Below are 25,820 nucleotides of genomic sequence, written 5' to 3'. Positions count from 1 at the left end.
TTGCAGTGCTTGTGAAAATAAAGATCTCTAATCTGTAATTACAAAACAGAACATTGCATAGTTCCTAAGAAAGAGACAATGATAAATTGTACACATGCCCATAATATTTGGAATGAGGAGATGCATTCCCTTACCAGACTGTTATGGAGCAAGTGAGGGAGTTTTCAATGAATGCTCTCCAGACCTGAACCAGCACTAATTAGAACAAGTTAACCTTTTTAAGTTATTGGGAAGAAACATACTTTCCTAAACTTTTTTATAAGAGATGAGAGATGTTATGTTTCGCCCCAGTTCAGACTCTGTGTGATACTGGTGACAAGAAATTTAAATGATTCCACCTTGTTAACAGTGATGCCATTTAAAATTAGGGGTGCAGGAGGATGGGAGTGTCTTCTAAAATGTACAACCATTACAACTTTTATCAGAGAATTCAACTTCAGATTGTTGAAGGTGCACCACCTAGACAGCTGATACACTGCCCTCATCAGTGAATAAGACAATCAGAGGAGTGTCATCGGCAAACTTCCCTGGAAGTGCAATCATCGGTATAGAAAGATTAAAAAAAAGGTTAAAAAAGAGGAGACAGAACACACTACTAAGGGAATGTTGTGCTCAGGAAACAGGACCTTGACCAATATTTGCCTAGCTTTACTGTCTGATGTCTCTCAAAATGGCACAGATCCAGAGACATGTGGCATAGTCCATGTACGTACCATGAAGAGGCTCTGGCAGGATTGTGTCATGCTAAACTTAAAATCCACAAATCAGATGCTTGCATAAGTACATGCAGAGTCTACAGCAAATGCTCCAAGATGTAGAGAAGAACCATGTTTACTTTATCTTTAACTAACCTGTTGGCAAAGTAAGCCAACTGTAGCAGGTCAAGGAGAGAATTTGTGACAGACTTAACATGCTGAGCTATTAGATGTTCTTACAAAGGTTTACTGGCCTCTTATCAATAACACAGGAAATATTTTGTTTCTTGGATTCACGAATGGTTGTGAATTCTTTGAAATAGTCAGTAACTTTGCATTAAGCAAACCTACTGATGTAAAATGACTGCCAACACTGGTGCTAACTGAACATAAGTGGCTCACAAAACAGTGAATACAGTGGGATCGAGTCACTTTCACAAAATAGCATTCAAGCTTCTCCTTCATATACATTTCACTATTCCATTTTAGAAGAAATCCACCCTTTTTTCTGACTGCCCCCCCAATGATAATCTGTTTGTGCCAAATCCTTTCAGTATTTCCCAAATAAATAATTTCATGTTGGAACAACCTTAAAACAGTTAAGACCAGTTCATTCCATTACAGAATCACAGGGTGGCAGAACCTCCCTGACTAACACTTGGCACAAAGCAGGGCACCAGTCTGTCACAGGCATCTCATTCACACACCCACAGCAGGACTAGTTTAAATTTATTAGTCAAAGAAATTATTATGATAATCATTGAGATTTGGCAAGGAATTGGAGTACCTAGAGAAAACCTGACGGGCAGGCCTAATTTTAATCTACTGACAGTAAATTGGAACAATGTGTGTATAATGTTTATTTCAATATAATTAGATTCAACAGTAACTAGGCAAATCATTATAATAGGAATCGTGTTGTAAATGTAGGTTTTATTGAGACTGTATGTAATTATTATTTAATTTACTTAGGCATGGTTTTTCAACATGTAAAAACATTTCACTGCTTAAGTGGTTCTGTATGGTGGATTAACATACAGTATGCAAGTGCCAAGTTTAAGAAAATATTTTTCAGTTTTATTTATTCTGGAGAAATCAGAAATACTACTAAGTGAGGAATGTAAAAGGTGTGAAAGAGCTCGCTAGCTTTAGTAAACAGAACTAAAGTATACAGTTTACCGAAAACTCATTGAATGTCCTTCACTGTGACACATCGCAGTATGCACATTGGGCAAAATGTACAGTGCTCATTTCCTGGGTAATGGTGTATGACATGAAATGAAATAACCTACTGGTGTTGTTCTGTGCAGACAAGCAATAATATATGTTTGTTATACTGCTAAGGGTGGCGAGAGTGACACTGTGAATTGATTCCCAGGCCAGTCTTTGTCTGTGTAATCTTGCATGTTCTTCAGTGGCAGAATTAATGACCCTGTATTTGAGACTGTCGTGCAGTTGTCTGGAACCCCGTCTAGGGTTAGTGACTTTCTTTTAATTGAAGCTGCTTACATATGCACTAAGGAAGAATGGAAAAAATAAAGGCAGCTCGCTGGTTAGTTTTGCTGCAAAGACACAGCCAGATGTGGAATAAGTAAGTTAAGCCGGTACATTTTTTGAACTCAAAACATTCTATTCATTATTATTGTACATGGGAGGAAATTGATAACTGATGATTTTCAGCTTGAAAGTGTGTTTTTGTTTAATTTATATCCATCTGTTTTGATAAAACTGAAATCCAAATTTTACTCCTATGCTCCTTGGCCTCAAGACTGAAACAGGTTTACATTTGGTCTCTTGTCTTGGGCTTGATTGTTGGACGATTGCCAATTCTTACAAGTAAATATGAAGTCCGTAAAGGAAGAATGAGAACAGTACCAAATTATCGTTTTGCAAAATATGGCACATTAGCAGGAAGCATCATTTTATACAGTAATTTTATAAGAAACTGTTTGGGTATGGGTCTCTGATACTTCCAGAACTCCTTGCTTAAACTATTATTTCAAACAAATATATAAATGATGGCATGTGAACCACCTGCCAGACCCATTGCACAATTATCTCTCACTATCTGATTCTAATCCTTTCCTGAAAATGGGTCAAAAAACAAAAAATATTGGATATCAAAAAACTGGGTCTTATTGTTTAACTGTGAAAAATAATGATGCATTTCCAGCCCTTCAGAAAACCCTCAACCAGCTGCCTCAAATATCACTAAAGAATTCAGAAACACAGTATATAACAATCATCCCTTGATTTCTCCATGATATAAAACAATTCATTCATCAGTTACCTGATTAAGAGACTGTTAATGGAGCACTTAATAAAAATGTTTTAGCACATTCGCTTGTGTTCAGGATACTAGAGGGAAGCCAGGTTTTGGCTTGACTCCAATGCCTAGTGTAACAATGGACTTGTCCCACAGCAAAATGTAGTTATGCAAGGAAAAATAAATTGCATTACCTTTTTCAATTGCCATTATTTTTTCCACATCTTATGGGGCATAATTTATGTTTCCACTTCTATCTAGTGATAAATGCAGCCACTTAATCTAGCTAAGTGAAGGAATAAGACAGCAGGTAGTATGACATGGCTTGTGCTTGCTTCTCATTGCTTTCACATTTTCTCCTTAAGCATATCATATAAAATGTGCTTTTTCACTTTAAAGTGACCCAGATGCTAAATTTCTGTTAGCTGTTATAGTGAAACATTGGATAAAGAAGAGTCGAATAAAGCAACACTATGTATAAATATTATTTTTAGAATTGATCTATTATTTTATACTATATATAGTGATGAACTAATTTCTAATTGCAATGAGGGAGGTACTGTCATAATTGCTGTCATAATTGTTGTGCTGTATGAATATTTATCTTAATAGTCAGAAACTTAAAATTGCTGCTTTCTGTCTTATGCTATGTAGAAGAAGCAGCAGGTAAATTTCTGCTTTTATTTTTTTACGGTTTTTCAGAACAGAAGTAATGAGTATTAGAGGTGGCAAATTCCCACATCCATCAGTGGACCTTCTAAAGCGTGTTTTTGGTTTTCTCTTTCCCAGAATTTTTCAAAGCCCTGCATCAGTGTATTTTCTCTGGATTCCTTTGAAGGCAAAGAACTACTTCTAGAAGAATCGGCCTCCACTCTTTTAAGCACAGAGAACCACTTTTTTTCACAGTCCGTGAGAGTATACAGTGGACAGTAAGTATCTGAGTTGTGGGCAGATTACTTTTAATTAAAGGAATTCTCCACTCAAAATATATATCTTTTTTTAAATATTTTTTTAACCCATGTGGTTTGTTGTGAAGTCCAGAAAAAATTGTAATCCTGTTTTCATGGAGAACAGACATAATTTCTCTGATAGAATGGGAGCCTGAGGTGACCAATGTTGAACAACAAATAATGTCAAAAAAAAAGCCCCATGAAAAAGTCATTACTCGTGTTGCGTAATCCATATATCAAATCGTCTGCTTGTATGCTCACAACATGGAAATTGCATGCATTATTTGCTTAAACACTTCTTAAATAAATACTTCCACAAAATGAAAATTGCCACAAACAGGAAACCTGTTAACAAAGGATCACACTTTTGAGTCTTGACCAATGAAGGAGGGGAAGAGGTGAGCATTCAGTGCAATTCCCATGTAAAATGGCTTCCTGTTTGTAGGTACTTTAATTTTCAGGAAGCAGTTGTTTAACAATATTTTAGCAAAATACGTTGTGACCAGATGACTGGATGACTTGCCGTGTGGTTTATGAGATACCAGTAACAGAAGATTTAATTTTTTTTCATTAACTTTTTGACATCATCTGCTGTTGGTCACTATATGCTCCCATTCTATATATGCCTGGTTTGTTTTTAGTTTTACTATGGTTTTATTGTGTTTTAATTAAAAATATATCAACAAAACCATTGACTGCTTGATTCACTAAGGCATACTGTTTTTGTTTCCATTTTTAAAGTGCGGTGCAAACGTGTATTACATTTAAATTCATATCCATAGATCGTGTGCCATAACTGAAGGCAAAGCGAAACAAACATATTCCATTTTATTTACTGGCTGCTCAGAGTGGACTGCATTTTTATTCAAGTCCATGCATTAATTATACCAAAACGTTATGTTTGAGTTGATAAAGCAGGTGATCCACCATCTCATTGAGAAGGTGGAAGCTGGTGATGAAAATAACAATTTTAATCTCTTCTGTGTCGACTGTTTGCCGGAAAGGGTGGGAGTAATAGAAGCAGGAACAGGAGAAGAATTGCCAAGTGCTACAGTAATATTCTTAGAGCACATTCAAGAGTTTGTTCCGAAGAACTGCAGCATATGTTTATGTACCATCAACCAGGGTGTTTGAACTCTGATAGTCTCGTAAATTCGGTTTGTAAATACCTGCAGATGGGTATTTTGCTAAACCTCTTTATATATCAGTCAGGACTATCAGAAGAGAAATGGAACAAAAAGATATAAGGCAAGTATAACACATTAGACAGCTTAACATAAGAGTAAACATTTTCAGTGAGACCTAAAGCATACTTGTCATTGTTTCAGTCTGTCACTCCACATTGACAAAATTTATGCTTGCTGCCAGAACACAGAAACGTTAGAAGCGGAATGCCCCTTAGCTCAACTGCTGGAGTTCCCTGCCCCACCTTTTCACGGCAATTGACTATTTCATTACATTCAGTTTTGGCATGATGATCAAGGTGTGGTCTTGAATTGAAAGACAATCCACCCTGAGCAGGCCATAAGTGAAATGCAATACATTTGCTTAGCTTTTAGTTATGACACGCAATCTATGGACATGAACTGAAATGCAACGTGCTTTCGTATTGCATTTTAAACTGCATTCCCGTGTAGTTAACACACTGGATTGCAATCAATTTTAGCATGAGTGATTTTTCCATACCATTCTACCATTAGATTAATTTTGTTTGTCAGTTATCATTACAAACCATATTGGGTAAGTAACATAAAAATATATAATTTTGGGGTTGAGTATGCCTTCAAAGCCTAACTGTTAAAAAGAGATCATATTTGTAACAAGTTTGAGAATGCTGCATAATGTTACAAATGGTGCCAGAAATGTGTTCCTTTTGTCAACATAGAAAAGATATAAAGGGTCAAGAATAAGCAATGTGATCAGAAATATTCCACTAGGGTTATTAAAGATGGCATCACAGAAGTACAAGGGAGTTCTAGTGGGTTTTGCTGATTTGGCATGCCCTGATAGGTGAATTAATCTGAGATGACAAGTTAAACAAATTTCAGCCTTCACAAAACCCATGATGGTGTTCATTCCTCTCTGCACTGTTCTCTAGGGCTTAGACAGTCCAGTCAGACTTTACAATCAAATGAGGTCTCTGTCTTAGTTTTTTTATTCTAAAGATATTCATGGCAGTTGTACGGACACTCATAAGCCTTCAGCTTAGGATGGTTCAATTGAAGTATCTCCAGAGAAATGAGAAGATATCCCTACTGCTAATGAGTGAAATGAAAACTTGTTATGCAAACATAGAGCTGCTGTTATTCTTAGAGGAGAAGCCGAGTGAAGTTCTCCAAAGGTTAATGCTTAGTTACTCGATTTTCCTAAGGAGGTGTCTCAGTGCTTGATGAAGATTCCTAGAAGGTTTTAATTAGGTCATTTAGTTGACCATTTAGACATAAAATCTGATACATACTTGTATGTGAACTTGACTTTGTGTTTAATGGTCAACTTTGTACTTTTTATATCTCACCTCTGGTTGTATGTACACTGAGAATATTTGGCAAAGGAAGTGGGCAAAGCTGATGTGAACTTAGTGTTGAGTTAAATTTGACTGATGAAGTTATCACAATAACAGGCCTAGTAAAGCCAAACTGGTTGTTTACAACTTCTTTAGAACATACAAGCTATAAAAACCTGAACACTGACACAAATAGATGAATACACACTAGCTTGGTCTACAATAGAAATGAAATCCTGCAGTACCTCTTTATATTCCTTGCTTTGTACACCAGAAAATACAAGTTATTGTCAATATACTAACATCCCTTTTGTCCCTCATTCACTCAGAATATGGAACCAATGTAGGAAGCACTTCAAGTTAGAGAATATTTTATCACTAGCACCTCTACATGATAATCCACCTTTTTCCACAATCTCGAATGTACACAGTTTTTAATATTTGGAAAACATATGGGATTAAATCATTAGAGATTTGTATATAAATAATATCTTTGCATCCTATGAATAATTACAATCTAAATTTAGTTTCCCATCAACACAATTTGTCCACTATCTCCTAATTAGAAACCTTGCTAAACAAAATCTCCCCTATTTCCCTCACCTCCCACCTATTTCTATTCCAGAAGAGATATTTGTCAGTGTTGAAGACTCAGACAACATTTCTGTAAAATATAAAACCATTTTAAAGTCCCTTCCTTTTAAAGATCCCAAAGTACAGTCGGAAAAGGATCTCTTACTCAACATTTCAGAAAAGGAGTGCAAGGCAGCCATGCCCAGAATCCACTCGAGCTCCATATGCGTAAAGCATTCAGTTATTCAACATAAAATTTTTTTATCAAGCATATCTGTCTCGTTTACAATTGTCCAAAATGTTTCCAGGGCAAGATCCAACTTGGGAATGTTGCAATCAACTTCCAGCCTCATTGGGCCACATGATCAGGGTGTGTACCAAATTAATATCATTCTGGACAAAACGTTTAAATACCTATCAGACAGCCTTGGTGTCACAATCCCTCCTAATCCATTAACAGCTGTGTTTGCTGTATTCCCAGATGGAATAAAATGGAGAAGGTCAAACAAACTGTAATTGTCTTTACTTCACTCTTAGCACGTCGACTTATCTTGCTCAACTGGAAGAATCCTAACCCACCTCTTTTAAGTCAGTGAGTAGCTGATGTTATATACTATTTGAAATTGGAAAAAATCGAATTCTCTCTTGGAGAATCTGTTCAAAACTTTTTAAAAACTTGGCAAGATCTAATCAATAATATTTTAGATTAAGCACTTATATTAGGGAGAAAGATTCTTTTTCCCTCTACACTACTCTCAAAGGTTTTACTCTGGCTGTTGGCCTTTCTCGTGGGTGGGGGTTGAATTGAATTTAGTTTTGTTAAGTTTGACTTGACTGTATGTAATGGTACATGCTTTAAATAAATTCAATAAAAGTTAAAAAGAAGAACTTCTTTAGAACATCTAACAGGGCTGAGTAATTTCACACAGTCCACTTCTTTGTTGAAGTGCACCTTTCCTGTGCTCAGAATGAACTTGAGGATTTTAAGCTTGAGCTAGCTTGGTAACCATTTATAATACCCTTTATTAGTGAGTCCAAAACAAGCATTATAAACTATATGTATTAACAAATTATTAACTGATGTACATTCAAAAAGTTATAAATGCCATTAAATAATTCTTATACTGTATTATTAATGCTAAAGCAACATATTAACTTTTATTAGTAAGTCATTACCAAACATTATATAATTTTTCTTTACATCTTTACAAATTATGTAACTAATCTTTTTTTCAGTACTTGTTCTAAAGCTGAAACTCTGTCCATTGTAAATATTTATTAATTAAAGTAATGAAAGATATTTAACCGTGTTACAACTAATTGTTATCTAGGTGTTGGTGAAGTAGAATAGCTGCAAATTATTTGGGCAATAGGATGATTAGTGTCTTTTGGTAATCCTTGTCAATGTACCAATTGGTAAAAAGCAGTGAAAAAGGACATTTTCAAGTTGAAGTTGAAACTTTTTTGGGGGGGAAAAGTTTTAAGAGACCTTAAAGTTTTTTTGAATTAATCAATCAGCACATCATAAAGGAAAGAACAAATTCAAATAAAATTTGATAAGGTCAGCTTTAAATACTAGCAAATGAGAGCTACGTATTGTATCCACCTCTACTGGTAATTTTCATGGCCACGATATCAAGGCACGTACAGTCAAATGAGTACATCTCTGTTACCGGAGGATGGTGTTATCCTTCCAGAATCATCAAACAGTTTGCATAAGTGATTCATTGCTAATGCTAAAATATCTGGTATGAGAATGACCTTTCAGGTCACAATTTTCTCCCTGGAAACAGTGATGTCTTCTTTTCCAATGAAAGGAAGCAACTGATATAATGGATACATTCAAATTAAATTTGAATCCACCCAAACATAGAGAAAAAGTTAGGTTTCTCCAAATGGTTGCTCGAATTAATTTTCTTCATAGTATGCAGTCTGGGAAACCTTTTACCGCCACTCCTATAAATCAATAGAGATGCTGGAAATGGTTTGAATAATTCATAGGGGTGTTCCCTTGACTACCTCCACTGGAGTAGAACTGGACATGGCCCTCTAGAAGGAGAAATTAGGAAAGGTACAATTCAGTGAGGTAATCTTTGGGGATGACCTTTGGTTTGCTTGTTGCCACCTTAGCAATAACCAGTAGAAGAAAATGTAGCAATAACAAATTATAAAACTGTAATGGTAAAAGGAATTGCTTTCCAGGTTTACAAAATATGTAGTGTGCCTTTTTCTAATTTTATTATAAAATGTCTGAACATATTTTGATTTTGCAATAGAGTAATATTAATACTATACCTTCTTGTTTACTACCTACCCTACAAAAGCGATTAAGATTTTTTAGTGTGAAGTATTATGCCACGTTTTAATCTGTGACATTGAAAATAATGCGACTTAACAGTGTGTTTTATTTTAGAATACAATTTTATTCGGTCCTTGGTTTGAATCCCAAGCCCAGAAATCGACTATGTGACAATCATTCACTGTTTCGTATCTGTGTGGGTTTTCCTCTCACTTCATAAAAGAATATATATGTAAGGCTAATTGCCACTCTAAATTGGCTAGCTATGATGGAGTGTGTGTGTGTGTGTGTGTGTGTGTGTGTGAATGTGTAAGCGAGAGAGAGAAAGTCCTACCCAGATAAATTCTTGCCCAGTGCTGGTGCTTGCCTTGTTAACTCTGCCCCATGTTACCCTGAACTGAATATACTGTATATGGATTAAAAAATGTACACATATATTGGAATTTTTAATTGTTTTGAGGTTATTATACTTTGCCTTCCCTTTTTACTTAACATGTACTTTTATTTTATGGTATGATAGGTGGATATTATATGAATACACCAACTTTAAGGGCAGGCAATTGCTTCTCAGTCCTGGCCAGTATGGCTCCTGGGGTGACTACAGCGGATGGAATGCAATTGGTTCACTTCGTCCTCTACAACAGGTAAACGTCATGGCATGTGATAGAGAAGTGGAGTAAGCTGATAGGCTTTTGTTTTCTCTTGTAGTTTCATATTTTCAGGTGACCTTTGTAGGTGAAACCAAATGTTCAGCAAATCCCAAAGAGGAAACTGTACCTTGGTATTAGGTCAGCCACAGATTAAGAGTGAACACTGAATTTGGTTGCATATGTCCAGCACTTCCTGAGAAAAAGCCTTCTGTTGCTGTAATGTGCTGTAACATAATACTTAATAATATTCAGTGGAGAAAAATATACATTCTGTATATTTAAAAAAGTATTCATATATTTTCTGAATGGTACTAAGTAGGTTAAAGAATGTTTGTGTCTATTTATTAAGGTTGTGTGGTATAATGAAAGATGACCAAACAACACAAATTTTAAAACTTAACCAGTATTTCAGGATTTTTGGTACTGGGAGTAAACATCAGCTTTCCACTCTTTAACCCCTCTCAAACACTTGGTAGAGTAGACCGGGAAGAAGACATGCTTAGACATGATTTAGATTTTCTGAAACCACAGGTTTCAACAAGATCGAGACTGACCCTTTGTGACTTCAGCGCAAACATTATTCTGTCTTGAGGGAAGTCGTGTTTACAGTAGTGTGTCAAGAAGGAGTAGCACACCAGGAAGGCTAGTGTAAGGCAGATGGATTTTTGGAGTCCCAAAACCATAAGCTTCAATGCACTCAAACCTCCCATTGCCTTGACTTCCACTTTGTGCTCTCAAGAAAGAAGAGTTACGGCATGATGGTGTGGCGCATCAGAGAGGTTGAAGTAATACGGGAGGGTTTTAGTCATCCATTCTTTGCTTTAGAAACGGGTACTGTGGGTTGAAAAGCTAGTATCGATACTGAAGTCAAGGTTTTAGAACCGATTCAAGACTAGTGTTTGCGAATGTGTGTGTGTTTGTATAAATTATACATACACCTACTGTATGTATGTGTGTGTGTAAATATATATATATATACACAGTATATATGTACAGTGAATGTACACTGTGTATATATAGTATATGTATACTATATATGTAAGCATTTAGTCTGTCTTCTTTCATATGGTGTGTGTTGATTTTTTTGTGAGTGCTTTAAGTAAACAGGAATTAAGTAATAAAGGTAAGCACAAAAAGGCAGTGCCTTTCTCTGTTTTTTTCTTATGTAATCGGCTTTTCATGTGCTTATGCGTCTCACACTTTGGAATGTTATCTGTTTATCAGAATCCCAAGAGCGCTGCGCCTGTGCCAAGAATTTTCAGGTGTGACTTTCGTCCACCTGAAAGTGAATATTAAACCAAAAGCATCCAGACAATGAAAAAATAATGGTTCAGACATTTTAGGAACTGACTAATAATAAAGGACTTAAAATCTCTGTATATAACTGCATGGCAGCTAAAGTTGGACTAAGCTCCTGCATATTAAACAAAATAAAAAAGCGATTTAAAAGAGGCTCACTTCATTCAGCTCCTTCATGGCTTTGGCTGTATCTTAAATAGACTGTTTACATTTTTTCATGATATATTTGAAAATATCTAACCTTATTGAAAACCTACTGTATATTGCTACATTTTTGTCACAGTGGCTGACTTTTGTAGTTAATTTCTAGAAATTGAAATAGTAATCAAAACTAAAGCTTAACAACTTAGTCCAGCATTTCAGAGTTAAGTATACGTATTACTGAAAACTGCACAGCCTCTGCTCATGTCCATTTGATAATTCAAATTGCTTTCTTTATAATCAGTGGATGTTCTCAATAATTCTGATGTTCCTGAAGTTGCTATTTTCTTTCAAAAAGAATTTTGCAGAAAATTAGAAGGTGCTGTGTGTATACACTTCAGTGCCATATGGAAATCTTCAAAAAGAGTGACAAAAGAATAAAGCATTGAGAGACAACAGTCACTTTGTGTAACACACATATTGTTTGGAATCATTCTGTATTTATATACTCTAAATACATACACATGACGCTTTGAATTTTAAAGCAGAATTTTAAGTTCAGTCACCCAAGATTTGTCTACATTTCACCTTCATTGGATTGCTGAAATTGTCTTGCTAGCAGTCACCCTGCTTAAATTAATATGTCTTTTCTCTGTTCTGGATTTGGATCAAATTGTACAGACTCACTACATGATCATAGGCAGTCTATCTACAGCACCACTCATCGGACCTGCACTCATGCCATTGTAAGAACAAGAACACTAATAGAGCTAAAAATGGAACAACACAGGACCAGTGGGGTTAGGAACTCCTAGGAAATTAATTTCCGCTAAGATGATCTGCCAGCCAGAACCCATTGTAGGTGCTCTACCAGGTCCATCTACAACTGTTAGGATGTGCTATTGGAGGTTTATAGGACACATGCCTTTTATAACACTATTTATAAACAGTATTTATCATAATTGGTGTTAAAGAGTGGCAAACTACATCATGATCATTTTCGAACAATAAATAATTCTGTAGTTGCTTGAAAAAGGAATAAAAAAGTTAAGAACAATAGCAAAAGATTTAACCCACCTTGTTAAATTGACATATTTGAATTGAATAATACACATTTATTGACTTCCAGACCTCTTTTTATACTGTGGTGACAAATATTTGGTATCACATGAAAAGTGACCAGGCATGGACAAGTCTTTTAAATATTTCTTCATTGTATGTTTAATACTAATATTAAGCCATCACCATAACTATAAATTAAGTCTCTACTACAGGTTCAAAGAGAGGATGAAACAGTAAGAAATAAAACACACAACAGTTTTTGACATACAGTACAGGCCAAAAGTTTGGACACACCTCCTCATTCAATGTGTTTTCCTTATTTTCATGACCATTTACACTGAAGGCATCAAAACTATGAATGAACACATGTGGAGTTATGTACTTAACAAAAAAAGGTGAAATAACTGAAAACATGTTTTATATTCTAGTTTCTTCAAAATAGCCACCCTTTGCTCTGATTACTGCTTTACACACTCTTGGCATTCTCTCGATGAGCTTCAACAGGTAGTCACCTGAAATGGTTTTCACTTCACAGGTGTGCCTTATCAGGGTTATTTAGTGGAATTTCTTGCTTTATCAATGGGGTTGGGACCAGCAGTTGTGTTGTGCAGAAGTCAGGTTAGTTGGACGATCATTTATTTTTCAACAGGACAATGACCCCAAACACTCCTCCAGGCTGCGTAAGGGCTATTTGACCAAGAAGGAGAGTGATGGAGTGCTGTAAATGGTCATGAAAATAAAGAAAACACATTGAATGAGGAGGTGTGTCCAAACTTTTGGCCTGTACTGTAAGTGGAAGTGCTGAGTTCAGAGATGGACATTTTAAAGCCCTGTAATAAAAGTAAATGGTAATTATCATTTATTTATTGCATCAATTATCTTACAGTTGATTGATTGAATCAGCTGTTAATCCTGAGTAAACATTTCAGTGTTGCTCTAGAAATAACGGCCACTCAATAAAATCTGATTCTGTCCTCCCTCATCATTCAACACCCAACCACACATAAGGGAAACAGCTCAAGTAAATGACATTGAACGACACAGGGTTAGGGCCTTTTCAAACAAGGATACTATGAAGATGCAACTCAGCAGATTACTTGCACTTTCTCCAGTAAGAGGGTGTTGTGGAAGATAGATGGCCCTATAATGCCCTAACCCAGTGTTTCCCAAACTCGGTCCTGGGGACCCCCTGTGGCTGCAGGTTTTTGTTCCAACCAGCTTCTGTTTTTAATTGAACTCCTGGGCTAATTAAGTTAACTGATATTTCCCATGTTCTGTGTTTAGGGAACAATATAGAAATTAGAAAACTAAGTTTGCAAAAAAAAAAATATATATTCAAATGTACCAAGCAGTTATATACTCGACTGTACATATTTTAAAAAGTTCTCCTTTAGACAGACATCTTTATACTAAAACCAAAATCACTTAATGGAGTATTCCCATTTGCATGTAAGAATATATACTAAAATAAGATAAATCCAGTAAATGGAGTGCTGTGTATACACTATATTGCAACCTCTTAATGGACCTGCTTTTGTGCACAATAGCCCAGTTTTGCTGGAATAGAAATTGCTCCCTAAACTGTTGCCACAAAGTTGGAAGTGCAGAATTGTCTAAAATGTCTTTGTTTGCTGTATGTTAATAGCACCCTTCACTGTAACCTATGGGTCTAGCTTAAACATTGGAAAAACAGTCCCCAGGCATTATTTCCTCCTCCACCAGGCTTTATAGTAGGCAGTATGCAGTACAGAAGTTAGCATTCTCCTGCCAAACCCAGATTGGTCCACGATTGTGCCAGATAGTGAAGTGTGATTTACATACCACTTCAGCCAAAGCTTGGCATTGTGCATAGTGATTTTAGGCTGTTGTACAGCTGCTCGGCCATTTCATGAAGCTTTTGACGCATAGGTCTTGTACTGATGTTGCTTCCAGAGACAATTTGGAACTCTGTTCTGGGAGATGCAGCAGAGGATAGGAAAGTTGTACCTGCTGTACAGTATGCTTCATGTCAAGCTGGCTATGCTCTGTGAGTCTGTGTAGTCTACCATTTCATGACTGAGCTGTTGTTGCTGATACTTCTACTTTATAATAATAGCACTTACACTTGATTACAGTGCTAGATCTTCCCTGGTCATTTCATGTACTGACTTGTGGCAAAGATGGCATCCAATGACAGTGCTACAATTAAAGCCACTGAGCTCTTCAGCAGGACATATTCTACAGCTCATGTTTGTCAATGGAGATTCCATGGCCACGTGCTTGCCTTTGTGTTTGTTAACAATGGGTGTGGCTGAAACTCCTGAACTCAATAAACTGAGTTTCCTTTTTTCCTTATATGGCATGCTATTTTTAGGCAGTGTTACTGTTCTATGTTCTTTGACTTCTGAAAATACCAGTAACAATTCCTACATTTGTCATCTTTTTTATGTCAACTTTCCCTTTTATGTTACTCATGCAAAGCTTTTCAACAGTGTTATGTCAAAAAGGTTAAAAACACTTTAGAAAACTCCAAATTATTTTATAATCAGAGCTTACTAAAATCTAAGTTGGTCAATATCTTATATTAATTTTATAGAATAGTTCATATGCACAAATTATTTAAAAATATTCATTGGGTTTATATAGGTTGTTCATCCTCCAATTTTTTTTCCGTTTTTCCAGGCTTGGCTGTTATTAAGGCTAAGACATCATGTTTGTCAGATTGCCTTCTGCTTTCTACCTGGTCTCATCTCCTCTATCTCCGTCACAAAGCACCTCTTCACTTAGTCATTATCACCTTTGTTTTTGAGGTCCCTAAACCACCTCTGTGTATTTCTCTTAACCACACAACTTGCCAGTTTCTCACCCAGTGTCTTCTCCTCAGTTCTGCACTTGTCTTTCTTTTGCTCAGTAAATCTCTGAAAATGTATGTGATCTCTCACTCTCATGCCAGTCCTTTGCTTTAGTTTCAACTTAATTTTTCCATGTCTTTTTCCGATCCACCTCACAGCATTACTCACAATTTGAATAAAGTTTTTCTGTATTATTGTAAGGAGGTGTCATTTGAAGTCTGTGTGAGGCAGTGTCCCCAAAGCTTCTTACAAACACGTCTTACCCTTTGCGCACCAGTGCACCAGTCTTGCACTTTAATCAGGATTTAACAGGGCATGTTTTACTGGACAGAGACTTTACAGCAGACCCAGCACACCCTAGATGGATTATATCTCTCGGCTGGCTTGGCAGTGCCGGAGAAATATCCAGGAAGAGTTTCAATCTGTAGTTGGGGACAGAGAGGTTCTGGTCTGACCTCCTTGACCTGCTGCTTCCACAACCCTCACTAGGCAGAGCAGTTTCAGATGATGAGATGAGGTGAGATTTAAGTAGCAGAACTTTCTAGTTTTAGAAGTATTGGTTTACCTTTCAGATAACCAGTTATAGTCAGGCATCCATCTGTTCAGCTTTTGAGAATCTTAAGCTATATCGATTTTCTTGAGCAAAGCATTTTTAATAGGAATTATTTCTGCTAAGAAGCAATAGCCACTTAACAATTGTTTGGATAAGGTGGCAGAGCTGTATCAGCCTTGCTGTCTTTTAGTAGAGCCAAAATATACAAGAGCAAATATCTGAGTCTTCAAAACAATAATTGCTGGCGCACACACACGTACCAGGGAGCATGGGAAACCAGGCCTGGCCTGCTACCAGTTGGGTCTTCATCATGGTTTTCAGAAGGTCACTAGCACAACCAGAAGCATTCTACATCTCATCTCTCAGGAAACATTCTGATTCCTACATTATATTGGGAACCCATGCAGTCCTAGCCTTCAAAGAGTATGTAGGGATGCCAGTGTTGTTATTGTTTGCATAACAATCATGTAGTTAAACATTTTTGCACTATTTGTACTACTAATTGATTTTATTTTTTATGCAATACTTGACTCTTATACAAATTGCAGTCATTATTGACAGCTTTCAGCACAATTTAGAAATTTTGATTTGTGCAGCAGATAGTAAAATCTGGTGTACTGCACAACACATATTAGTGCTGATGAAAGCAGCATAAAGATCAGTTAGCATCTTCCTCCATAACTGCTGCGTGGAGAAGTGCACGAATATCTGTCACTTAGGTTTAACGTACTTAGTGTACAGGGAACAATTTATGTAGAGCTCTTACATGTACCGGAGAAGGACCAGGATTCATGGTGACAGCCTCATGAAAAAGGGGTAAAAACAACCAAAATGGTTAAGCAGCATATACATGGAAGAATCAAAAAATAAAGGCAGCTTACCCCTTAATAACCGTTAAATCATTTCTCCATTTAGTCCCCCTGCAGGTCAATGCACTTCTCGTATCGTTCTACTAACTTGTTCATTCCTTCGGAGAAGCTGCTCCTGAATCCAGGTGTGCACTGCTTCCTTAACTTCATCATCAAAGGTGAACCTGCGACGATGTCGAGCCATTTTGAGTGGACCAAAGATGTGTATGGTGCTAGATCAGAGCTGTAAGGGGGATGTGGAGGACATTTAAAGCACAGCTGTTGTAGCTGCTGCATGGGGATGTGCATTGTCATGGAGCAGCAAGAGTGCTTTTGACAGCCTTCCTCTTCTTCTGCTGCAAATTGCAGGTTTCTCTCGAAGCATAGCACGTTGCAGTTGTCCCTGATTGTCAGTATTCCTGAAAATCTGCCAGAATAGGACTTTAATGCCCCAAAACCTGTCATGATTTTCTTGGCAGAGAGTAGCTATTTGAATTCATTTTTTACTGGTAAAGACAGGGTTTTCCACTCCATGCCTTGTCTCTTGTTTTCCAGGTCATGGTGATGGATCCATGTCTATTCTCTGGCGGCAGTCCACTCTAAAACACTTGGATCCTCTTGATAACATTCCCAAAACTGGGTTGCAAACTTCACACGTTGTTGCTTGTGCAGATCAGAAAGCATAAACTTTACTATGACATGTGCAGATCCATACCTGATCTCCAAATATGCAGCAATAGAGGGCAACGTAATCTGCCAGTCTTCTCTGATGAAGGCATTCGTCATGTTGATATAGGCTTGTGTGTGCATGTTGATGGTTGACCAGAAGCCTCATCTTCCCATTTTCATCTTTTCATTTAGTTACTCTGCTTTCACTTCCAAACTGAGCCAACATCCCTTGAATTTCAGCAGGTTTCACTCCCTCTGCCCAAAGAAGTCTCATTGTAGAGTATTGTTCATCAATGGTGCAAATCCTGCAGCAGAGCGTCCATGTTCATGTGACCCTGGCGTCAACAAGACTAACGGCATAGTGCTGTTCTGTGTGTGTTCAGACTGCCCATAATCCATTACAAACATGCTGTAATACATCAACATCTACCTGTAATTTTCAAATTGCCTTTACTTAGCCTTGTTTGTGGAGGCATTCTTTATCGAAACTTGGAAAAAACAGTTAACAAGAATTCAAGTTTTATCAATTGAACCCATTCACCGTCAACATTTCTTTCAGAGCTACTTATGTATCAATCAATTTTCTAAAGCAATATTTCTGTTCTCCTTTTTGTACATTTGAACTTTGAAAATGCTGCATAATTTTGAAATGTTACAGAGAGCAGAACAATACACAAGAGTAATTAATATTTTATTGTTGTAGTGATTTTAAGATTATAGTACTAATAATACTGCTGCTCCTCTTACTGCATAAATACAATTTTTATGGAATGTATCTGTTACCATAACTAAAACCGTTACAAGTGATTTTAAAACTAGACTGGTGTACTGCCCCATGTACCTGCACATCACCTCAGCCCTGTGAGGAGAGTTAAAGAAAAAAAGGACAATACAGAAAGGGCAGCTGCTGCTGCTGCGCCAGATTACAATGTTTTTATTACAATTGTTGGTGCAATGTTAGATTGTTATCTTAGTTTTCAGAATTGTGCCTCTCGTGTTATTAATGGTCCATTGCTGTTCATACTACTACTACTCAGACTGCATAACTACTTTTGCCATTGCTTACTAGTAATCAGCCCACTTCTGCTCCAGCAACTTACATTGATTCTTGAAGAAATTCCCCCAGTTGTGCTACTTGACGCTACACTGCTAAAAAAAACAATTCCAGGCAGAAGTGAGCCACAATGAAGTCAGCACATTTGGAGGGTACATAATTGTAGTTTATAGATCTTTGTCTTTTAATTTCCATTTCTGAAGCACTCCAGCTAACTCACAAACCTGATGGTTATAACCTGGCCTTGAATAAATCTCAGATGAATCAAAACCGATGTTTACCGAAACTGCTAAAAATAACCAATTCTGGTCATTCTTGGCAGCCAATAGGCATCTGAGATGCCTTTTACATTATTTATTTATTTATTTACCTCCAGCAACTTAACATTTTTGACTAAGAAATTGATTTTTGTAGCTGATTTGTCCACGGATACAGATCCCATCCGTGTGTTCTATCCTTCAGGAGCCTACCAGATTCCTGTTGGGTCTTGCTGAAAGTTACAAATAATCTTCATTTTAGCTAAAGTCAAACTGATAGCTCATGACAGGGCATGACAGTGTTCTTTGGTTGTGAGCACTGGAGTGACATGAAGTGAAATGAAGTTTTGACGTGCTTGTGCTTGAATAGACACACCATTTTGATGGTTTATTTTGATCATAATTCTGTCCCTTTTACTATCCATGGCATCTTCAGACATGCATGCCCCTTTGGGGCTACAGTATGTATAGCCAAGCGTGATTTGTATATCAGATAAACTGGATAGTAAGACCTTGTAGTGCAGCAGGCAGAAGAGCCATGTATTCTAACTGCCAGAAGTGAATTGCAGAAACTGAACGCTGATGCATTTTGGTTGACCAAGGGATCCATCCATCCATTATCCAACCCGCTATATCCTAACTACAGGGTCACGGGGGGTCTGCTGGAGCCAATTCCAGCAAACACAGGGCGCAAGGCAGGAAGCAAAAACCAGGCAGGGTGCCAGCCCACTGCAGGGCACTCACACGCACCCACACACCAAGCACACACACGGGACAATTTAGGATCACCAATGCGCCTAACCTGCACGTCTTTGGACTGTGGGAGGAAACCCACACAGACACGGGGAGAACATGCAAACTCCACACAGGGAAGACCCAGGAAGCAAACCCGGGTCTCCTTACTGCGAGGCAGCAGTGCTACCCATCGTGCCAGCCTGACCAAAGGATCGTTGATTTAAAAGTGTAATTGTGCAAATCAGGTACACACTGCCATTTTCACACCGATTATCTGGTCTGTGACCTGTCAACTAACTTCCAATAATGAAATCTGCTACTTTGCTAAAGAGTCATGTCACACGGTGAGGATGTTTTAGCGTGTCTCCTTCAAGCGACTTTCATGTCCTCTCAATCTGCAGATTTTTGGTGATACTTTTGGCTGTGTTTGAACTCTTCAGAATGAAGCATCCAGGGTGAGAGGACTTGTGAAACTACATTACAGAGATGACAAATTATCCATCCATGCATTATCCAACCCGCTATATCCTAACTACAGGGTCACAGGGGTCTGCTGGAACCAATCCCAGCCAACATAGGGCGCAAGACAGGAAACAAACCCCAGGCAGGGCGCCAGCCCACCCCAGGGCACACACAAACACTCACACACCAAGCACACACTAGGGACAATTTAGGATTGCCAATGCGCCTAACCTACATGCCTTTGGACTGTGGGAGGAAACCCACGCAGACATGGGGAGAACATGCAAACTCCACGCAGGGAGGATCCAAAAAGCGAACCCGGGTCTCCTTACTGTGAGAAAGCAGTGCTAACCACTGCGCCACAGTGCCTCCCATCATTGGTATAGAAAGATTAAAAAAGAGGAGACCGAACACACTACTGCAGGAATGTTGTGCTCAGGGAACAGGACCCTGACCAATATTTGCCTAGCTTTACTGTCTGACGTCTCTCAAAATGTCACAGATCCAGAGACATGTGCCGTAGTCCGTGTTCATACCATGAAGCGGCTCTGGCAGGATTGTGCCATACTAAACTTAAAATCCACAAATCAGATGCTTGCATGACTAATCATAATAAGTAGAATTACACAACAGTCTATTTCACACTGCGCTGATGTCACAATCCCATCTAACAATATGCAGACACATACATTACTGTGCATTGAGTGTAGTCAAGGATAGGCAGCAACCTCCTGTGTGGGTTGAGATTGTTATTTTCATATTTTGTCATTCATGACATGCAATATTGTATAGAAATAAATGCAATATCCTATAGTACTTAATTTATAGTCCACTCTCTTGTCCAAATGTTTTTTGCTCATTTTCTTTTATCCAGTGGAAAACCGAGCACAAAACATACAATTATGGTGTTAGTTTCTGTTGGCCTTTTTGCTGAGTGGAATAGTCGTTGCCCACTGCATTGACCTCCCGTTGGTGCACATTCACCCAATTTGCTGTTGCCCTTTCTTACCAAAAATGCGCTCACTTGAACAGCATCCTTCAAATATAAGCGCAACATCAGTAGGCATTTGAGCATACACTGACGGCTAAGGGATGAACCTTGATGATTTAGCTCATGGTGAATCCCACCCTTGATACTAAGTGAATCAGCTCATCTTCTGTGCTTTTGCTCTGAAAACAATTAAACTGAATTCTGTGGTGTTGGTAAACTGCTTTGAGGTGAGCTTTATCTAGAATGTCTCAGTATAAAACAAAGTTCACTATTATTGTCAAAGCAGGGACACTGGAGCCTAGTCTGACACCACTGTATTAAAAACAAAGTTAGAAAACAACTTGGGATGGGTTGCCAGTCCACCACTGGTCACAAATCACACACTTACTCTAACGCTCATTTACCACCGTGACGTGAGCTTAGAATAAAGTCACCACTCTCACACAGCGGAGGTTGGTGCCAGCAAGAATGTCTGGTTGTTTAACCCAAAATAAATAACAAAGTTAAAATTCTGTTCATTTGAATCATCAGCCCACCTAACACTTGGACCTTTTGGATGAGAAAACTGATTGTAGATGTAGGCTGTTAGAATTTCTCAGCGTGAGGCCTTTTGCAGTGGACCCATTGGGCATTCTGGTCGTCTCAGCTGCCATCTGCTGTTCCTGATGCCACCCTTGATTTGTTGCTCTTTAGCCCAGTAGGAAAATACAAAGCAGTATTTATCGAGTGCTCGAGGGTGTAGCTGCACAGTAGTCGGGGCCCTTCAGAGACCTGCGCTTTTTAATATTTTATTCAGTACAACTTTCCAGTTTATTGATTGCATGTAGTAAGTTATAATATATCATGCATTCCACCAAAGTAATGATCTGAAGATAAAACATGACTGACACCTGCCTCAGTGATGTTTTCTTAGATATGTCTCGTCTTTATAAATCAAAAGCTTAGCTTGGCTCATTGGGTAAGCATTCGTGCATTTATTATTATTATTATTATTATAAATTATTAGTCTGACAGTATCACATCTTAAAAGGAGCCTCAGAGATACCACAATCCAGCTCTTGTGCTGTAATATCAAATCAAGTAAGACTTTTATTTTAATTAAGGAAATTTTACATCCATCCATTCATTTTCTAACCCGCTGAATCCGAACACAGGGTCACGGGGGTCTGCTGGAGCCAATCCCAGCCAACACAGGGCACAAGGCAGGAACCAATCCTGGGCAGGGTGCCAACCCACCGCAGGACACACACACCCACACCCATACACCAAGCACACACTAGGGACAATTTAGAATTGCCAATCCACCTAACCTGCATGTCTTTGGACTGTGGCAGGAAACCGGAGCGTCCGGAGGAAACCCACGCAGACACGGGGAGAACATGCAAACTCCACGCAGGGAGGACCCGGGAAGCGAACCCGGGTCTCCTAACTGTGAGGCAGCTGCGCTACCACTGCACCACCGTGCTGTCCGGAAATTTTACAGTGATTACCAATTATTTTGAAAGCTATAAGTGTCTTAATACAGTTCAGAATGCATTATTGATCCACTGAAGCATGTGCAGTTTATTTCTTCCTAGCTTACATTACACCCTGCATAGCGACCTTTACCTTTATTGCTCGGTGGGTCTGTCTGCTTCATGCAGAGTGTTGCCATCTGGTGGACAAGTCTGGCTATGTGGCATCTTACCAGTCATAGCCCTTGACAGGAAACAAATGGTCTGCTTAAGATGTTTTGCCTAAAGGCATTTTTGTCTTATTTTTTGTATGAAATTTTGTACAAAAACTTGTTTGCTTAAGGAAAAAAAACACAATAGTTAAAATACCTTAAGCTTCAAATGTAAAAATGTAACTGAGCTGCATTCTCTGGACTTCAGGTATCTATTTTCTGCTTTAAAGAAATAAAGCCCTCTACTCATTGTCTAAATGAGGACAATTATTACTCAACTAAGATGCATCTAGGGACAGCCTCTAGACTATCCAGTTCATCCTGTTTCAAGTATTCTATCACTTTTAGTTTATCCAAACAAGAAAAACAAAACAACAGTTACTGTACATGTGCTACTTCTAGTGGATTTAATTGAGAGCTTCTCTGCTTAAATTCCAAAATGCCCCTTTATTGTTTTAAATACTTGGATGATACAATACACTATGGCATGACTATTCATGTGGTCCGTGTTATCAGTCATGTGGTAACTTTTAATGTTCTTTCAATCTTGTGGTATAGAGCCTAAATGTTTGGTTTGGTTTGTCTGTCAGTGTTCCTGGCTGCTGCATCCTTATATTCTACTTTGTGTCCAGTAATCCAGTAACACTAACATGATCTCCATCTGAATGTACTACTCAGTTGACTTCATTCATTCTTTTAAAAGATAACTTAAAACTCATCTGTTCAGGAAGGCATTTAACTTAACCTAACATTCTGGCCCTTCTTTCTGTTTTACCTCTTCTCTCTCCAAATTCTCGGGGTAATTTCTCTGTGTGTTGTGTCACAAATGATATTATTTGTTCAGGCTTTTCTTCTAGTATTGAACTTAGGATTTTTCTCAGGTTTATTGTCTTTTATTCTATTCAATGCTTTGTATACCCTGTATTTATCTGTTTTTAGTGTTCTATGTGGGAATTATTTGTACCCAATGATATATATAACCTGCTGTACTTTGTAACAGTGTGTGAAGTGTCTTGATCATGGGTAGGGTGCTATATCGATCAAATGTAGTATTATTGTTATTGTTATTACTCCTTTTACAATATGAAGGCCTAACAAAGACAGAAAATTACAAATAGATAAAAGAAAAAGAGGGCAAAGGCAAAAAAAAAAACAACAGTGAGTTGAACAGCTATGGTAAAATGAGCAGCATAATTATATGAATCAGAGTTTCATTAAGTAGTTAGCCTCAGGTATGAAAAGGACATGGAAAGATTAAGTATCACGTTCTGTTAGACAGAAGAATTTAGCTTTTAAGTGGACCTGATTAGGCACTGGCTGTGTAACCATTTACCTTCTATACAGTTACTTCTTTCCCCCATTTCTGGACCAGTTTTCCTCAATAATAGGGCTCAAATACCCCTTAATTCCTGTTTCAGATGGTACAATATACTGTATATAGATGGACTTAAGCAGTTCAACAGAAGAGAGCTTGAAATTTGTGATGTCTGGTCATTTTTATAGACAGGCAGGGCATTCAGCAGCAATATGCGCCAGACCTGCATGTGACATTTGACCATCATAGGCACAATGATTTTATCACACCGTCCACATTGAGCTGATTAGATAGATACTTTATTAATCCCAAGGGGAAATTCACATACTCCAGCAGAAGTATACTGATAAAAAACAATATTAAATTAAAGAGTGATAAAAGTACAGTTATAACAGACAATAACTTTGTATAATATTAACGTTTACCCCTTTGGGTGCAATTGAAGAGTCGCATAGTGTGGGGGAGGAACGATCTCCTCAGTCTGTCAGTGGAGCAGGACAGTAACACCAGTCTGTCGCTGAAGCTGCTCCTCTGTCTGGAGATGATCCTGTTCAGTGGATTTTCCATTATTGACAGGAGCCTGCTCAGTGCCCATCACTCTGCCACAGATGTCAAACTGTCCAGCTCCATGCCTACAATAGAGCCTGCCTTCCTCACCAGTTTGTCCAGGCGTGAGGCGTCCCTCTTCTTTATGCTGCCTCCCAGCACACCACCGCGTAGAAGAGGGCACTCGCCACAACCGTCTGATAGAACATTTGCAGCATCTTATCACAGATGTTGAAGGACACCAGCCTTCTAAAGAAGTATAGTCGGCTCTGTCCTTTCTTGCACAGAGCATCAGTATTGGCAGTTCAGTCCAGTCCAGTTTATCATCCAGCTGCACTTCCAGGTATTTATAGGTCTGCACCCTCTGCACACAGTCACCTCTGATGATCATGGGGTCCATGAGGGGCCTGGGCCTCCTAAAGTCCACCACCAGCTCCTTGGTGTTGCTGGTGTTCAGGTGTAAGTCATGAGTTCCTAGAGGAAACCTGCATGAACTTGGGGAGAACATAAAAGCAGCACTCAGTGACAGTAACTAGTGCGGAATACTGTAAGGCACAGCTTACTGAATACCATAGCGAAAGAAGCCCCAAGATGACAGTTCTATGCTTGTGTGTGCTGTTCTCTTATTATATGTGTTTTGTTTTCTTGTGTATTTTATTCTTTTTCTGGAATACTGATAGGTACAACCCATTCTAGTGCCACACCCTTTACAAGAATTTTGATCTTCAATGCTCTGAAACATTTTTTTAAATTGGACTTTCCCAGGTTAACTGGGTATATCTTACAGTCACTTGTGTATACTCACAAATGAATCTGAGCCCTTTCTAGTTTAATGCATACCATAGTCATCTTCATTTCTGTCATCAGGTCAGATCACTTACGGTACATTTATCAGCATTTCAGTCCATACCAGCAAAAACTCTAAACTAAGCTGTTCTTATCTTTTTTACAGCCTAAAGTCTACTGTAGATTAAAAAACAGAGGACTTGATATGTTCTTGACTGCTGAACAGGACACACAGGATTCCAAATCAGTAAAAGTTACTGTGTGCCCGTTCAATGGGAAAAGCACACAAATCTGGACCTGCTACAGTGGCCTTGTCAAGTCAAAGGTAAGATGTTTGCACTTTTTTTACTCTCTGCTTACATAAGTAAAAACACCCGTCAGTCTCGATACACTAAAATATGACTCTGAAACTCCATGCCAACAGCCAACGGGCATCAACCACGTGGAGTATTGTAGTTTGTGAAGCAAGATGGACTAAGACAAGTGAGAAAACAACAAGTTTCAGTGCAAAAAAGTGTTTATTAAAAACAAGAAAGTCTTACTGTACAGTTGTAAAACAATCTCCAATAAAAAAATCCATAAAAACCATAATGCCATGGGGAATATGGAATAAACGATTAAATCCTATTAATATCACAATCAGCCATAATTCCTTTTGCCAGGTAACCT

General features: G+C 38.1%; 1 protein-coding gene across 1 annotated transcript in view; it reads left to right on the top strand.

Annotated features, from left to right (window-relative positions):
* LOC120523269 (very large A-kinase anchor protein) overlaps window positions 1-25,820 on the top strand; it is a 148,186-nt gene that overhangs the window by 115,543 nt on the left and 6,823 nt on the right. The window contains exons 18-20 of the mRNA XM_039744445.1: window positions 3,751-3,890; window positions 9,807-9,930; window positions 25,318-25,476. Of these exons, the coding sequence (XP_039600379.1) occupies window positions 3,751-3,890; window positions 9,807-9,930; window positions 25,318-25,476 (423 nt within the window). The remainder of the gene's footprint in view (window positions 1-3,750; window positions 3,891-9,806; window positions 9,931-25,317; window positions 25,477-25,820) is intronic.

This window comes from Polypterus senegalus, chromosome 2 (assembly GCF_016835505.1).
Source record: "Polypterus senegalus isolate Bchr_013 chromosome 2, ASM1683550v1, whole genome shotgun sequence".
NCBI lineage: Eukaryota > Metazoa > Chordata > Cladistia > Polypteriformes > Polypteridae > Polypterus > Polypterus senegalus.
The sequence above is the reverse complement of the archived record's forward strand: the minus strand, read 5'-3'. Positions and strand labels throughout refer to the sequence as shown.